Source organism: Bos javanicus, chromosome 29 (genome assembly GCF_032452875.1).
Source record: "Bos javanicus breed banteng chromosome 29, ARS-OSU_banteng_1.0, whole genome shotgun sequence".
In the NCBI taxonomy this organism is placed as follows: domain Eukaryota; kingdom Metazoa; phylum Chordata; class Mammalia; order Artiodactyla; family Bovidae; genus Bos; species Bos javanicus.
In genome coordinates this window covers 25,134,728-25,151,260 of record NC_083896.1, presented here as the reverse complement: position 1 = coordinate 25,151,260, position 16,533 = coordinate 25,134,728, and the positions used below count along the sequence as shown (strand labels likewise).

General features: G+C 45.5%; 1 protein-coding gene across 7 annotated transcripts in view; it reads left to right on the top strand.

The window, feature by feature from the left end:
* The window catches only part of NAV2 (neuron navigator 2), a 425,616-nt gene that overhangs the window by 319,815 nt on the left and 89,268 nt on the right, over window positions 1-16,533 (top strand). Inside the window, exon 1 of one of the 7 annotated variants that reach the window (XM_061406218.1) lies at window positions 14,301-15,781. The exons of the other annotated variants lie outside the window; for them this stretch is intronic. Coding sequence (XP_061262202.1) covers window positions 15,756-15,781 — 26 coding nt within the window. The 5' untranslated portion in view covers window positions 14,301-15,755. Of the gene's footprint in view, window positions 1-14,300; window positions 15,782-16,533 lie in introns of those variants that run through there. 7 annotated transcript variants of the gene reach the window in all.

Here is a 16,533-nt window from a genome sequence, read left to right as displayed (position 1 = left end):
GCATCCAGCCTCACCTGCTGGCAAACCCTAGAAGCCCTGAAAGTGTGCTCTCAAACAGTGTGGGGCTCTGCACCCCAGAGGCACAGCCGCCTGCTGGCTCTCCAGGATCTCAGCTGGGTCCCCAGCAGCGGTGGTTACTGTGCCGACCCTACTTTCTCCCCCGCAGCACCTCCAAAAGCTTAATCTGTTCCTGCTGTGTGTCGGAGGGGAGCCCGCCAGGCTTAGGTGTCCTTCAGAGGACCGGTGTTTCCAGGGTAATCCACTCCTCCTTTGCGCTCTGCTTTCCCTTCTGTGAAATGGGCGTATGACGTCCTGGGGTCTCCTCTCCCGTGCAGCTCACCAAGCAGGGCTCTGACCAGAGCAGCCGGGACCCTCCCTGCTGCCAATGAGGAGATTCGGTGCTAATGGAACATGAAGTGATGTGCTGAGGGCTGGCAGTGTCGATGCTCTGATCAGGTTACAGTTAATTCTCTCAGAACCTCCTTCCATGGGAGGCACAGTCTTACTATTACTAGTCTCATAAATTCCCTTTCCCTGACCCGGGGCCTGAGTGTAACTTGAGGTGGTGCTGAAAGAAGATAGCATCTAAATCCACTGGGCTGCTTTACAGGCTATAAGCTTTAGCTCCCTCCTCCCCAAACTTGCACTGGCCCCTCTCCAGGTGCCTTCTGATGGGCTTTGGGGAGTCAGAGTTCCTCACTTGCCTCTCCTTTACTCTCATGCTTCTTTGGATTCAAGACCTCAAACCCGAGGCAAAATGTAGTGGTTAAGAGCAGAGGAATAGCCCGTCACCCAAATAATTTGGTCTGCATAGCCCAACCCCTGCTCAGCCACTTGCTAACCAAATGACTTAGAGTAACTTACTACAAATAATTAGAGGCCCTTCTTAATGGAGTTGGTGTGAGACCCACCAGTGAGAACCCCAATAATTGAGAGCACTTATTCAGAAGGAAGATTCAGCTCCAAGGCAGGGCAGGAAAGAACCTACCTTCTGTTGTATGTTTGCTAGACTGTGAGCCTCTGACCATAAAGACCCTCTGTGTCTCTCTTAACACTTTAACAACCAGGTCCTGGGAGGTAAATGTCTCGCTCTAGAAGCCCCATCCATGTCTGTAAATAAATTCAATGCCAAGTGGCTCTGCTTATTTTTTTTTAATTTACTTTATTAACATTTTCTCCATCACTTCTGAAGACAAAACAAGAAACAAAACAAGAAACCAAATCCTGAATTGTAGAGTTTGCCAATTTCTGTGATGTAAAATATCCCACCATAGATGGCTTTCGTGTTGTAAAAGCAGAACAAGGGGAAATGAGTCCTTTCTGGACTGAGAGCTGTTCAATTCGGAGAGGAACGCAGCAAAGGGAACTGACATTTCTAAGCATTTCCTGCGTGCCTGGTGGCAGGCTAAAGGCTCCAGGTCTCAGCTTATTTCATCCTGCCAAACTCCTTCCCACAAAGTCAGTGTGACCTTTACTTTTCACATCAGGAAACTTAAATGAGGTGGAGAGAGGTGAACTTATGTGAGGTCAGACAGCTGGAGGAGCTGGGTTAATCATATTATAGTAGCAGCAGCAGAAATAATAGTAGTAGCAGTAATAACAGCAGCAACATTAGAAGAAGTAATAGCAGCAGCTAACATTTATATAGGACTTACTATGGGGCAGGTGCTTTACTGAAATCTCCTCACTTAGGCCTCAATGAGGTATGCTTGAGGTATGCTTATTTTGCAGAGCAGGAAAGTAAGGTACAAGGTTGCTAAATAATCTGTAGTTGGAGATGGAGCTGAGACTGGAACCCTGGTCTCCATAGACCATTTTTCTTCTTGTTTTCGAGAAAGCACTAGCAAGCACTTTGTAGAATACAGAAGAATTAGATTATTAAGGAAAATGGTGGCCCTTCCTTTCCTAGAGATCTTTAGAATGAGACTTGTTGTCCACATGCACAGAGTGTGTAAAAGGAATTTTCCTGGAGCTGTAGGGCAAGGGTGCAGGGACCCATGAGCCCAGGTGGCACTCATGGTAAAGAACCCGCCTGCCAGTGCAAGTAGGTGCCAGAGAGAAGGGTTCAGGTCAGGAAGATCCCCTAGAGAAAGAAGTGGCAACCCACTCCAGTATTCTTGCCTGGAGAATCCTATGGACAGAGAAGCCTGGCAGGCAGGCTACAGTTCACAGAGTCACAAAGAGTCAGACACAACTGAAGTGCCTTCGCTCACTCATAGGGCAAGAGTGCAGGAACCCTTGAGCTCCCCTGGGACCTAGCCACATCTCTCCAATGCCGATGGGGCTGGCAGTGTTATTATCACTGAAGAAAGAGATCTGCCCTTCTCTGGAGTGAATGACAGGTTAGAAAAGGCTCTCAAAGTCTAAATTTAGGCAGCAGAGTGTATTCATGGTATTCATGGTCACCAGGAAAAGATAGGTTTGACAGGTTGGCTGGAGGACAAAAGCCAGTCCTTAAAGAAATCAGTTCTCCTAAGTCAGGTTCAGTATTTATCTCCATTGATTCATGTGAGCCTGTGGATCAGCGGCTGCAGCAGGAGTGCTGGGTACGAGGAGGTGGCTCTGCTGGGGTCTGCCCCATCAGCCAGCATTAGGGTAACTGCCTACTCCACCCAGCCCCGAACTTTGGATCTTGGCTTTGCGGTGCTATTGAGAATTTGTCAAAATGTTTTCTGTCCACAGAATGGGAGAAGAGCATCATTGTGCTTTACTCCTTGCTCTGGTCTTATGAGAATGTGTCAGTGCTGGAGCCCTGTTTCATGGAGGCAGGAGGTGGTGGTGGTTTAGTCCCTAAGTCGTGTCCAACTCTTGCAACCCCATGGACTATAGCCTGCCAGGTTCCTCTATCCCTGGGATTCTTCAGGCAAGAATGCTGGAGTGGGTTGCCATTTCCTTCTCCAGGGGATCTTCCAGACCCAGGGATCAAACCCAGGTCTTCTGCATTGCAGGCAGATTCTTTGCCACCTGAGCTACGAAGGAAGCCCAGAGGCAGGAGAGCAGAACCCAGATGTTTCAGAAATCTTAGTCTGTGTATTTGAAGCCTCACTCAATTAATCTGCTTTTGTATTACTAGGTAGGCCTCCTTATTTAAATGTGTATTAAAATGTTCAGTTTTCTCTCATAGTGAATTTTCATTTTACTAAAGTTTGTGTGTCTGTCTTCATTTGTCTTGGTGTCTTTTGCCTCTCACCTTTATTGTCCTTTTTTCAGCTATTTCTTGAGGTATAAAACCTTCCAGAGCTTTCCCTGCCCCCTTGACAGCCAGCAGAGATTTCAGGGACACAAGCGAAGCATGCTTGCAAATCAGCACCTTCAGTGCTACACATAGGACTCTGCTCAGGCAAAGACAGAGGCTCAGATGAAAATCATTCACACCACACCATGTCCACCGGGTAGCCAACACACTCTGGAAAAGAAGTTCAGTGCTGTGGAGATGACTAAATTTAGATTTGTGTATTTCTTTTTCTGCTTCTTGTGTCTTTGATCTCCTTGGCAGTTGAAAATTGAAGTTCCTCAGATCTTTTTCCCCCTGGTTATTTTCTAGATAAACCATTTGCACAGAGCTGTGTGTGTCGGCACATGCTTAATTTCCCTGGCATCTGATAAATGTTTTGAAATACAGTAATGCTGGAAGCTCTTTTCATTACCTTAAAGTGCTTTGCGTAAATAGAATTGATTCTTTTCCTCGACTGCTGTGGTGTTGCTGCTTTTTTTTTTTTTTTAATGGATAAGCTCACTCTAACTAGCTTCCCTTCTTATCACTTCCATCCTGTTCAGCCATCTTTTCTGCTCCTTCCTGCAACGTTTGCTGGCAAATGAGATTTCATGGTTCCACTTGGCTGCACAGGTGTCTGTGAGACCTCCCTAATTGTGGGATGGGAACTGGGGATCCCTGGTCTATAAGAAGAGAGCTATGGAGTGGGGAGGAGTAAAGCGGAATGTGGGTTGGGGGCTGGAGATCTGAGGTCTCACCTTGGATCTGTCAGTAAACTCTCTGATCTCAGGCAAGTTACTTCCTCTCTGCCTGAACTCACCCCTAAAGTGAGAGAACTGAGCCACATGGCGCCTAAGTTTCATTTCAGATCTGAACTTCTAGAGTGACCTCATTTAATCAGATAGCCAACCCTGTGTAAGATTTGGAGTCTGGTGATTACAGATGAATTGCATGGAGGTAGGTGCTTGTTGAATTCAGCAAAGTCTGAACAGAATTCTTCAGAACTTAAAACCGATGAGCTGTGAGATCCTGGTGTGACTTGGAGCTCCCATGGGCTGGACATAATTGCTTGTCAAAAAAAATTACATAAAATGCAAGCCACTTAAGGAGGTTTCTGAACTGGGAAGTGGAGCTGGGTAACTTTCCATTGGTATATCTGCATCCCTGCTTCCCAGAGCTTTTCCAGAAGCACTGAAGGTGTCTGAGCTTACCAGTCCCTGTAAGGGTAAAGTTTAAACTCTGTTACTGGCTTACTGTGAGCCTCAGCTCCCTTTATTCACTGCCCCTTCACCGCTCCCCTCTGCATCCACACTGAACTGGTTGCCATTCTCTGAAAATGATCCTTTCTTGCTTTGCAGAGGCTCTTCCCTCCATCTCTGTCCCACACCCACAGCTTGGTTCTTATCCTTCAAGGCTCACATTAAGTGTCACCTCCTCCAGGAAGCCTTCCATAACCACCCCAACTCCCAAGGCCAGATTAGCTGATCCTCCTATTTGCTTCCTTAGTACCTTGGAACTCTGCCCTATCGGAACACTAAACACAGCATATTATAAAATGTCTGCTGCTTGCCTGTCACCTCACCTGTACTCCAAGCATCTTGAGGGCCAGGCCTGACTTACCATCATACCCTCATTGCCCAAATGAGAGGCTGACCAGCTAGGTAGATGAGTGTTAGCTCACCCAGCTCAGCTTGTCCGTGGAGCCAGAAATCACTCCCAGGGCTGCTCGTCTCCAAACCCCACCTCTTTTCTGCTCTAAGACTTCTCACCTTGACCCCCTCTTCCCCTAGTTTTAAAGTCCACCTCTCTTGAGACAGACTTCCCTGGTGGCTCAGACGGTAAAGTGTCTGCCCGCAATGCAGGAGACCCGGGTTCAATCCCTGGGTTGGGAAGATCCTCTGGAGAAGGAAATGGCAGCCCACTCCGGTATTCTTGCCTGGAAAGTTCCATGGACTAAGGAGCCTGGTAGGCTACAGTCCATGGGGTTGCAAAGAGTCGGACACGGCTGAGTGACTTCACTTTCACTTTCTTTTTCTTGAGACATCTTCTGTAATCTCATAAGAAACAAATTGTGGAGAAAAAATGGAATTTGTGTCTCAGATGTTTGATTTAGAGCCTCACAAGACTCTGCTCCATGTGTAAGACTGGACCCGAGGAAACTTAACGTTGATTGACTTGAACAGCACAGGGCCCGCCGTGCTAACAGGGCTCAGTAATAGGCTTTTATCCCCCGAGAGTTTGCCATGACCTTCCCATCCCAGATGTGTTTGTGGGATAAGTGTATTAGGTACTTTTTTGATTGGTTGGTGTGTGTGTGTGTGTGTGTGTGTGTGTGTGTGTGTGTACATGCGCATTTTGGATTCCAGCACCAATTTTGGTTGGTTGGTTGTTGGGGGGAGGGGGGTGTGTATGCACATTTTGGATTCGAGCAGCCTTATTTATCTATTTTGGGCTGTGCTGGGTCTTTGCTGCTGCGAGGGCTTTCCCCTAATTGCGCCAAGTGGGGACTACTTTCTCGGTACGCGGGCTTCTCATTGCTGCGGCTTTTCTAGTTGCGGAGCACAGGCTGTCGGACGTCAGGACTTCAGTAATTGTGGCGCACGGGCTTAGTTGCCCCAGAGCATATCATTGGCAGGCAGATTCTTAACCACTAGACCACCAGGGAAGTCCCTCCAGCAGCTTTGAATGTCCTTGGACTTTATAGGAAGGGACCCAAGTCTGTAATATGTGTGCAGCCGTGGCTCTTATCAGAACACAGACATACCTCTCATTACTGCTAATTGCAGTTCTCCATGGAGTGATCTGGACTCAAACTTCCTGGTCTGTGACTAGTAACCTATGTTATAACATTGGCTACATACGATACATTACAGTATCTTCCAGGCAGCTGCTCTTTAGGTAAATTAATACCTGGGGCTCTTTTGCCTTTTCTAGGAATCTTTAAGTTCTGTAACAGGCTTTCATTTAAGGCTGTGCAAGGCTTATTTCACCAGATTGCTATTTGAAAGTTCTAACAAAACACCTTTATGAATAGCGGCTATAATACCTTTAATCCTCTAAACTTCCTGATGTTTTAAACTAAGTGGATTGCTAAGAATGAAACCAGGCTTTCCTGTCTCTCTGGTCTCTTCCTCTCCCCAGCTCTGCAGAGGTGCTGGGGTGCAAATTCTTTCTTGTTATTAGGGCACTGAACTAGAAAAGACCAGGGAATACCATGCGGTTTCTCCAGACTCCAGGTTTTGTAATTACTTGGCCTGGTCTACAGCTTTTTTAAAAAACACATTTGGGTGAGGTTTCTGTTTCTCAATAAAGATCAGATTTTTTTTTTTTTAATTAAAAAAATTTTCTTTTCCTTATTAAAAAAAATTAACATGTTTTATTATGGAAAAATAGAAGATACAGACAAGCAAACAGTAGGGGGGGAAGCGAAATGTCATCATAACATATGACCCAGTGAGAGGCAGCCTCAGCACCTTGATGATGTCTAGACTATTTTTCTGGGCGTGTAAGCAGCTTACTCATCTTGTGCTGTGCTGGGCTTAGTCACTGTCGTGTCTGATTCGTTTTGACCCCATGGACTGTAGCCCACCAGGCTCCTCTATCCATGGAATTCTCCAGGCAAGAATACTGGAGTGGGTTGCCATGCCGGCCTCCAGGGGATCTTCCCAACCCAGGTCACCCTCATTGCATGCGGGTTCTTTACCATCTGAGCCACCAGGGAAGCCCTTATTCATCTTATTTTTGGGGAAAAAAAGAATTTTCTTGAGCACTTGCTATGAGCTAGGTGCCGTTCTATACTCTTTACTTATATTGAATTGCTTAATTTTTACAGTAACTCTAGGAGTAGGAGTTATGTTGCTTAAGCTATATGTCCACTATATGTTGCTTAAGCAATATGTCCAAAGTCAGGGAGCTAGAAGTGGCTGGGGATTATAACTCTATAGTTCTTAATTTTAACTGCTGTACTATATAACAACTAAAAAATGAAAAGAGTTTTTATCTTCTACTTTTGTAGCTTGACACTACCGTGTAAACACCTTTTTATATCAGGATCCATCGGCATCATTTTTGACAGCTTTCCATTCAATAGTGGAGCCATAATCAGATGAACTCTTTCCCCACTGAGGGTTTTTCAGGGTGTCCCACTCCTTTTGTCATCACAAAGAACAATGCAGAGGCCATTCTTGGAGCTAAATGTTTGCATTCTACTGTGAGCTGCAAATAAAGACTGTATTCTATATTTTCCTTATAATTCTGACATTTGTGCATGCAGATGACACTCTTGGGCATTGTTAGAAGAACATAGTCTTAAGTATGTTCTGGCTACTGGTGATGGGGCTGCCCTGAACCATTCACACACTTTTCGTCCCCGCATCCCATTGTTCCTGGTACCATGTTTGGGGAAAGGTTGGCTGAAGAATGGAGTTTCTGTCTGAGTGCAGCTAGCTGCCTGCAGCTGAACCTGCAAATTTAGTGTCAGCCTGTACTATGCTCTGAATTGAATGAGTGTTTTTGTCTTTCTCTCTAAACTTCAAGAAAAGTACGGAACTGGGATCTCCTATGATGCTTTCTACCCTTGGAGCCAACTACTCCTATAAAAAGGGAAGGAGGAGGGGGAGAAAATACAGGGCCCATCGTATAGGCTATTGTCAGTGTACTTAATACTCGACGGGCAAAGTGGCTATTGGTGATGAAGAAAATTCTCCCCAGTGTGCCAAGTACCAGGCTCAAGGCCAAAACTCAGAGGTGATGAGGTGGTTTCAACCATGGCCTCTGCTTAATAGGGTCTTAGCAGCAGTGTGCCCTTGGGCAAGTTACTTACCCCACTGCTTCTCAACATCCTTATGTATTTTAGGGATAGTAATTCCTAGTACATAGGAGATAATACCTACTGTATAGGGAATGTCAGAAGAATAAGATAAGATTGGAGAATTTAGCACTTGACTGCCATTATAAGAATTCAATAAAAATGAGAGCTTAAAAAGAAATCCCAAGAAGGATACTGACTTAGGCATATGGCAGACCTGTTCTTCAGCACTGATTAGCTTTGTGGCCTTCCATAGCTTATCTCACGTGGCAGAGCTGTAGACCGTCTGTGAATTGAGGATAATTAAAAAAAAAAATCTATCTTACTAGACTATTTTGAGTTTTGGTATCAACAGTGGACATCCGTGGCACACAGTTGGTTTTCAGTACCTGTAGCAAAATTTGTAAACACTTACTATATGCCAGTAACTGTTTTATTTCTCTTCCCTCATTCAAAACAGTTTTCCTCTGAGAGACTGATGGTCAAGTGGAAAGAATGTAATTCTTAACCACTCTAACTTTTTAGCTACCCTCTCCACTAGGCAAATGAGTTGGGCTCTTGGCCAAACCTTTTATTTTCCCTTTGACTTAGACAAGATTGTGGTTCAGAGATTGTGAACCTATTTTACACTCCCTATAAACTCAGAAGGGAAACAATGACATACCAAACTAAGGGCCAGGACAGCTCTTCTTACAAGAGACTCAAGGTTGTGAGAAAGGTTCTATGGGATGAGGTTTTTACAGCGTTGAGGATAACACCTGACACCTAGAAAGTCTACAGTCCATTCAGGGGCTGTCCCCAGCAGGACACAGAGGGAGCTCAAATCCACAAGGCGAATGAATTTTCTCTTGCAGAGGGATTTCAGCAGGAGATCTAGGGGTGTAGACTTGCATAAGTGTTCCTGCTTAGAGGGGTCTTAGAGAACATCTGGGGTGGTGGTCAGCTCACTGAACAGGCCAGCAATCTGAGAGCCTCCATCAGGCAGTGATTGAGCTGCACTCGGCCCTGAGTAGTGTCTTCTCTGCTGCTCTGCGGGACACCTCCAGCCTGAGAGCTGAGTGACCTGGGGCCAGAGGGAGCATCTTGGGTGTGTGGAGTAACAAGACTGGAGTCTCCCAACCGACCGCTGGCTTAAATCCCAGCCGCTCAAGGCTGCCTGTGATTAGCCCCTATGTGTTCTCTTTCCAGCTTTTTCCCCGTCCCCGGCTCATTATCTCACCCTACACCGGACACACTCAAGGATGTCCTTGCAGCTGGAGCCACGTGTTAAAAAAAGGCCAGAGTGGCTTTGAAATATTTTATTTGTTACCCATCCATCTTCATAGAGATAGATGATATCCCAGCTGAAAAACAAATATTTGAACTCTTGGGGTTTTCCCTATGCATCCAACCCCTTATGGCCAATGGTATTGTTTTCAATTTCCTTTAATGTTTTGTTTTTTAAAAGACCAAATTATCAAGTGGATTTGCTTCTTGGTTTTGTTGTTGTTGTTGTTCTAAGTAACCGGATTTATTACCATCACCACAGATGCAGGAAGGCCTAACTGAATTATTCCCCAAACACCAGACATACTAACCTTCCAGTCTGCTATTACTCCTTATTGGCTGTGGGGATAATGACAGGAATCTTTGTGGCTGTTATTATTAGCCTAGGGTGTTTGGCATGGTGTTTTATCGGATGATCGAGATTTTATTATGTGGAAAGCTATAAATAGGCACAAATTTAAAATGTTGCACCAAATTGTCAACTTTCAGCATGGCACAGCATTCCTGTACAGGCAGCCTAGGCACAGATTTATTCTGACTTTATAAGCAGTAATCTCTTTTCTCCTCTCATGTGCTCCACAGCTTACTATGCTTTTCTTTCATGTCATGTATCACGGCTTGCAATTAAATGCATGTGTTTTTTTATTTGAATGTCTGAAATCCCCACAAACACCTCACTATAACCTCCATGAAGAAGAGAGGGAGACCATTTCTCTTTTTCATACTGCTGCTTCCCCGGCACAGTGCCTGATGCATAAAGGTCAGCACCCAGCCGATATTTTAAGGAGAAAAGCTTAAATATCACTTCCAGAGATGCCTTTTCTGACCACTCTATTTAAAGGAAGTGCCTCCGGTGACTCTCTTTTCCTGTACCCTGTTTATTATCTTATCACTTTTCCCATAGCATCCAGAATGACTTTCCTTGTAGAAACCATGATGTCATAGCATTTGGTAAAAGTCTAATTTGGGCCAAGCCCAACAACATTAGAAGTAGCTAAAGGACTCCAGGTCACCTGTTAACAGTGGCCCTGACCCACTGAATGTCGTAGTGGCATCTGTTGGCACAGTGACCTGGAAATGTTTGCTATTCTGAGCACATGGGGTCATGGAAAATGGGCAGGATTTGTCCTCTGAGGCTGTGGGTCCCTTATAGTTTTTGACTGTGAACAAGACAACTAGGTTATCTGAGTTCCAGTTTGTTTTTCTATGACATAAAGATAATAATGAATGTGTCCACCTAGTTATGAGAATTGAGATGTATAGACAGTAAAGTGTATAGATCTGAATTGTTGTTTATCATTGAAAATAGCTTTGACCTCATGTGTCTTTTGTTGGAAATGCTGCCATTTGGGAGTTGGTTTGTTGTTGATTGGCACCCTGTTAGAAAAGGCATCTCTGATGTTGGATCGAGGATGAAAAGTCTAGGTTTATGATTTTAGGCCAAAGATGCTGGCACCTGGGGTCATGTTCTCTAGCCTCCCCTGTCCAAGGTTTTGCTAACAAGCCTGTAGTTTCAGATTCAGAATGGGAGGGAGATAAACACAGATAACAGAGTGGGTACTCTTCCTGGTGAATGAAGCCCTTTGTTTAGAGACAGAGGAGTGTGTGTGCGCTTTTGCGTATGAGGACCCACAAGTGTGAGCTCCAGACGAACCCCAAGAATTAGCAAATTGAAGGTAACAGAAATTGCAGACCCTCAAGATAAAACATCCGACGCTGAAATGTGGCTCATTCTGTCTTTATAGTAAGATTGAAGGATAGTATCCTTCAAGTATCCTCTTCCCTGGAAAAGGAGAGTGGGACCCACTATCTGTAAATGCAGAGAATAAGCCATAAGCCCCTCAGCAGGAAAGGGAGATTTTTCACTTATCTGATCAATTCTGAGCCCCAGCAAAGAACTGGGGGAAATGGAGGAGTTAAGCCACACTGGCAACATCTCCAGACTGACAGCACCTTCACTGATACGGCACCAGGATCACCTGTTACTAATGGGTAACATCTTGTCTTACCCTTGGCCCTGGGAGGAGATCTCTCAGGAGGAAAGCAGACAGTACTCCTGCCCTCAAGGAGCTTACTGGTTGTTTTTTTTTTTTTTCTTTGAAAATAAACAAATAATGCGCTGACTGGTTAAGTACCATGGGGTGTTATGGAAGGTAACTGGCTCAGAGTCTAGAGGGAATCCCTGAGGAGGTGACATTCCACCCACGACCTGAACAAGGAGATGGAGGCAGACATGGGGAGATGTGGACGGAGAGCATCACAGGCAAATGGAACTCAGCGCAGGGCCTATGAAATAGAAAGAGACCTCGTATGTGCCAAGGCCCATGTGGGCCCTGTACTTGAAGTTAATGAAGGAGAGGCGCAGAGTGGCAGAGGGAGTAGGCAGGAGTCAGATCCCTTTTAGGCTGAGGGAACAAATTTGGATTTTATCCTAATGAATTTGGATTTTATTCTGAGTTCCCAGGGAAGCTACTGAAGGGTTTTAGGAAGAAAAGCAACTTGACCCGATGTCTCCTTGAGTCAGATCACTGTCACTACCGTGTGGGTGAGGGATCCTAGCAGAGCAAGAGGGAAGGCCAAGCAATCAGGGAGGTGGTTGTTGAAGGAGAGAGGCAATGGTGGCTTGGACCAAGGTTATCTTACGGAAGATGCTGAAGAGTGATCAGGTTCAAGGTGTATTAGAGACGTATAGGCAAAGAACTTGCTAGGGGATTTTATAGGAGCTATGAAGGAAATACTGATTAAGAGATGACTGATGGGTAGTGGTACATTGACTGGGAAGGGGAGGATTCCGATTTGGGAGTGGAATGCACACCAATTAGAAGTTGGAAACAATCGTTTCGCCTGAGATGCGTTAGATTTGAGATGTGTTGCGTGCACCCAAGGGGGTCAGGATAGAGAAGCAAACTTCAGAGTGGTCTGTGCCTAGTCTTTGAAGCTGTGGATGAGATCACCTAGGGAAAGGCTAGGTAGGAATGAGCAGGGGACAAGAGACAGAGCCCGAGGGGTCTGGAGAGGAGGAGCTTGAGCAAAAGGACAGAGAGGCACAGCCAGTGAGGGAGGAAGTAGCCAGGTGCAGATGATGGCATGGAAACCTGTGAAGAGACCCGTTCCAGAAGGAAGACGCTGCCAAACCTGGCTGCATGCTGCTGAACACTTAGGCAGCAGAAGGATCTTTGGCAAAACTTAAACCACTGATGTTCTTGGGAGAAACAAAACAGTTTCAGTGGGGTGATGGGAACACAAGTCTGCCTGGCAGGTGGAGGAGACAGTGGACCATAGAAGCTGGGATGGAGACAGCTTCTTTGACGTGTTCTGCTGTAACATAGTCGTGGAGGAGAATATGGACGTGGGGTTAAAGAAAATTTCATTTGATGAAATAGGTGATATATTTCCTTGGCCAGTTAGTGGGGAAGAGCCAGTAAAAAGGGCAAAAACGGATGATGTTGAAGATGGAACAAAGTAGACTCATTAGTATTATTTTAATAAAAGTATTTATAGAAATAAGTGAACATCTTTTTTAGATTCATTTCAGTGGTTTTCTGTTTTCTGTAATTACCTGCTATATTCTAAGAATGCAGTTTTATTCTGCTCTTTGATACCTGGGTAGAGTTGATCAGCTGCATTTTGATTTAAAAAATAGCTATGTAAGTTAACCTGAGAACCTTCACATCATTGATAACATTGTTTCTGTGGAGAAGAATGTTATGTGTCCTAGAAGGTCTTTGGAATCTGGCCTGTTTGGAAACCAGGGTCAGAAATAACAGGGGAAGACTGGCTCTTTGGAAAGAGTCAAAGGGCATCTGCTCCCACAGGGTTGGCTGACCTGCCTTCCTCTCTTATCTCCTCCTATTGCTGGAACGCTTAGCTATAGTGTGTGTTGCCTTTCAGAGCATGGGAAAGCCCTACTTAAACCTTACCCTGCAGATGCAGAGAATTCAGAGCGTTTTGTATTAAAGATGGGACCTTTTAACAGCAGGGAGAGGACCAAGACCCTATTAAACTGCATTGTCTCATGTAGTAAAGTCACCCTTGAAAAAGTTGTGCATAATTGAAATTATATATTCAGTGCTGAAGGAGATTTACAGAAACTTGTACATGAGAGGAGGTTCCTTTATTCCCCTGCCAGTGCGTCCTTTCTCAGAGGAAAAGCCTGACTTGCCAGGCTCTCCTCAGGGACCCTCCTCCCTCCCTTTAACCCTCTGACCTGACCTCCTTGGTTTCCTTTGCTTCCCTGCTCACTCTACTCCAGCTACACGTGGCTCTTGAATGTGTAAGTTGTATCCTGTCTCAGGACCTTTGCGCTGACCTTTCCCTCTCTCAGAAGGCTCTTACCTCCAGATAGTCACCTAACCAGCTGCCCCACTTCTTTCAGATCTGCAGGACTCATCCGTTCCGGAGACCTTCCCTAGCTACCCTATGTAAAATTTCAGACACCCTCCTTGACAAATCACAGCCTCTTTCCTACATTACTTTTTTCTCCTTAGCACTGATCACTGTAACATACTCTATAATTTACATTTGTCTCATTGATTGTGTAGTTCTATCACTGAACAGTAAGTTCCATTTGAGTAAGGAACGTTTTGTCTATTTTGTTGATTTGCATAGCAGGGTCTCGGTAATATCAGTTAAATGAATAAATCCCTTAGTTACCTTGGCAATTAATGTGGATGGTTACATATTATATTAGCTTATAACAAAGAACAACTGCAGCAAACAGTGGAAATTTTTTTGTGTGTATGTATATGTGTCTTTCTGTATGTATGTCTCCATATATGTAGTCTCATTCCACCTAAAGTAACCCAGAGGTCAGCCAGATTCTCAAATAAGTCATGTTGTAAAGATAAATTCAGTTTCAGAGACAGGGATGGTTTAAAGCATCTTTGTCAGCCAGAGTTTGGGTCCATCCTGACTTTGTCTCAGTAAATCTAGGCTACACTGCCCTCCCCTGAACCCACCCCTCCGCGTCCCGGCCTTAGCCTTCCACTCACCACTGCAGAGACAGGCTCTGGCCACAGGTTTTCACCTGGGGGAGGGCCCTAAGGGATGAGAGGTGAATGATTAACTTTGGTCGAGACTCCTTCAAGATTACAATCTCGGCTCCTGGACACACTTGCTTTTTCTTTCACCTGGGAAGCCCCACTAGACCCTCACTTCCTTTCTGAGCTGACCTTTTATTGTCCCCCTTTTGGGGTGGGGGTGGCTCTTCATTCCCCCTTTGAAAGGCTTTTGTTTGCTGAACAAATGTTGACCACCCTGAGACCTTGCTCTGGGCCAGTTACTGCTTCCTTGCCTACCCTCTCCCCTCCCCAGACACACACACACTCACACAGAACCCCCTCCCCCCTCCCCAAGTCCCCCGACCCCGAACTCTGATTGGAGAGGCAGCCCGGCCAGGGGGAGAGTCTTTCTCTGGGAAAGCCTTTGAAAGCAGCCGGGAGCCAACTGGTAGGATATTTGGAGAGGGAATAGGGCTTTTGGAGAGCATCTTAGTCCTTCATTTTAAAATAAAGACTTGTGGCTCTGACATTATTTTGCTTTTGAATTTTCACTAGTAAAACAGTTGTTCATTGTTCTCTGCATCTGTTTACATAGTTTCTCCTGAATTCCTTGATTACAGGTTTTAATAGGGATTAGTTGGTGCAACCCCTTCCCATCCCAGAACTGGAACTCTCTCCCATCCCACCTCCCCTCCCAGCTTATATACCATAATGTTTAAAGTAGCCATGCATACACCGAGCTTCCTTTAAAAAAACAAAAACCAAGAAATTAATGCATATTTTTGTTGGCACTGCCTCAAAATTGACATCACCAGAAATAATTTGCGTCATTGTTAATTGTACAAATAGGTGTCTCTTCCTTCCCAGGTTCCGCAGTTATCTCTGTAGGCTAATCATTTCTATCAAATGCTCCGCATTCAGTTGTGGGTGGAATTAGTTAAGAAATGTTACGGTCAGCGATTTCTGTGTCATCGTTAATAGCCGCAGCATTGGCGGAGAGACTTTTCCTAACATTTTAGCACAATCCACGGGTGTTTAGAATATCCTTTCACGTCTAGATTTTATTCAGCTTGACCAACTGTTCCTGGCTCCCTTGGGACCGTATGAGGGCCCTTCCACTAGGTGCTTTACGGTAACAGTTTCCAAGTTTGGTGTTAGCTTTTGCTTTGCTGAAACTTTTCACAGCTGACTTGATACCAGCACTCTGGCCTGACCTCTCGCTCCTTTGGCACTTTAGGGGTTAATTTTGTTGGTGGATCCGGTTTCTTTCCTGGGCAGGGGAATGGAGATCCCCCTGAAGCTGGTACTTTAGTAGCCGACTGCTGGTGCCTGGGATTCCCTGGCCCGGTGTGGGCTGGCTCGGCTGCCTGCCTGGCTGGCTGGCTGGCTGGCTGGCTGGCTGACGGAATTGCCATCGTGAGATTCATTCAGCTTCTTTGTCTGCTTCCTCCGAGGATCACAATGTAGAATGCTCTGGCCTAGGAACCTGACAAGGTAGGACGATATTCTGAAACTCCTAGGGCTTGGGGCAGGGTGTGGTGCTCCTGCTGCCCTGGGTGGCACTGGAGAGTGGGCAGAGCAGCCAGCAGTACGGCTGCCAAAATTGCTGTGGGCTACGTAGTTGGGGGCGCTGGTCACGGGTCTGGAAACTCATCATCTTTTTCCTTCTCACCCCCATCCCTTTTTATTTTAACCTTGATAGTCCTAAAGGCAGCTGGAGCAAATGTCCTTGGTTCACCTGGACATTTGGGTAATGTCAGTGTATTCCAGACCATCTTATCAAATGAAGCTGCTGAGACCAAAACACTGGCTCTTTTAGGTCCGTATTTCAGCTTTTAGGGGGAGACCTTTGAGCCTGGGTGGGGTGGGGGGACGGGAGAACTGGAGAGAGACACCGTTGGGCCCCGGGCAAGGACTGCTGGTGGGGCAGAGGGCTCTGATTAAAACGACTTGCAGTTGGTTTTGTTTGGAATCTAAGAAGCCGGGTGAACTTGTGGTTGTGTTTACTAATACTGCAAATTACCGGGTAGGACCTTTTTTTTTTTTATTATTCTGGAAACTAGGCTCCAGGAAAGATGGCATAGATTTAAGTAGGAGTCCTTTTCTTGTTTGTTAGGACTGCTCTAAAGCCGCCCAAAGAGGAACATTTCTATTTTTAAGTAGGACAAGAGGGAGAGGAAACAATGTTCATTGCCACCTACTACTGGCCAGGTATCTAACAGACATTGTCTCATTTAATTTCTCTT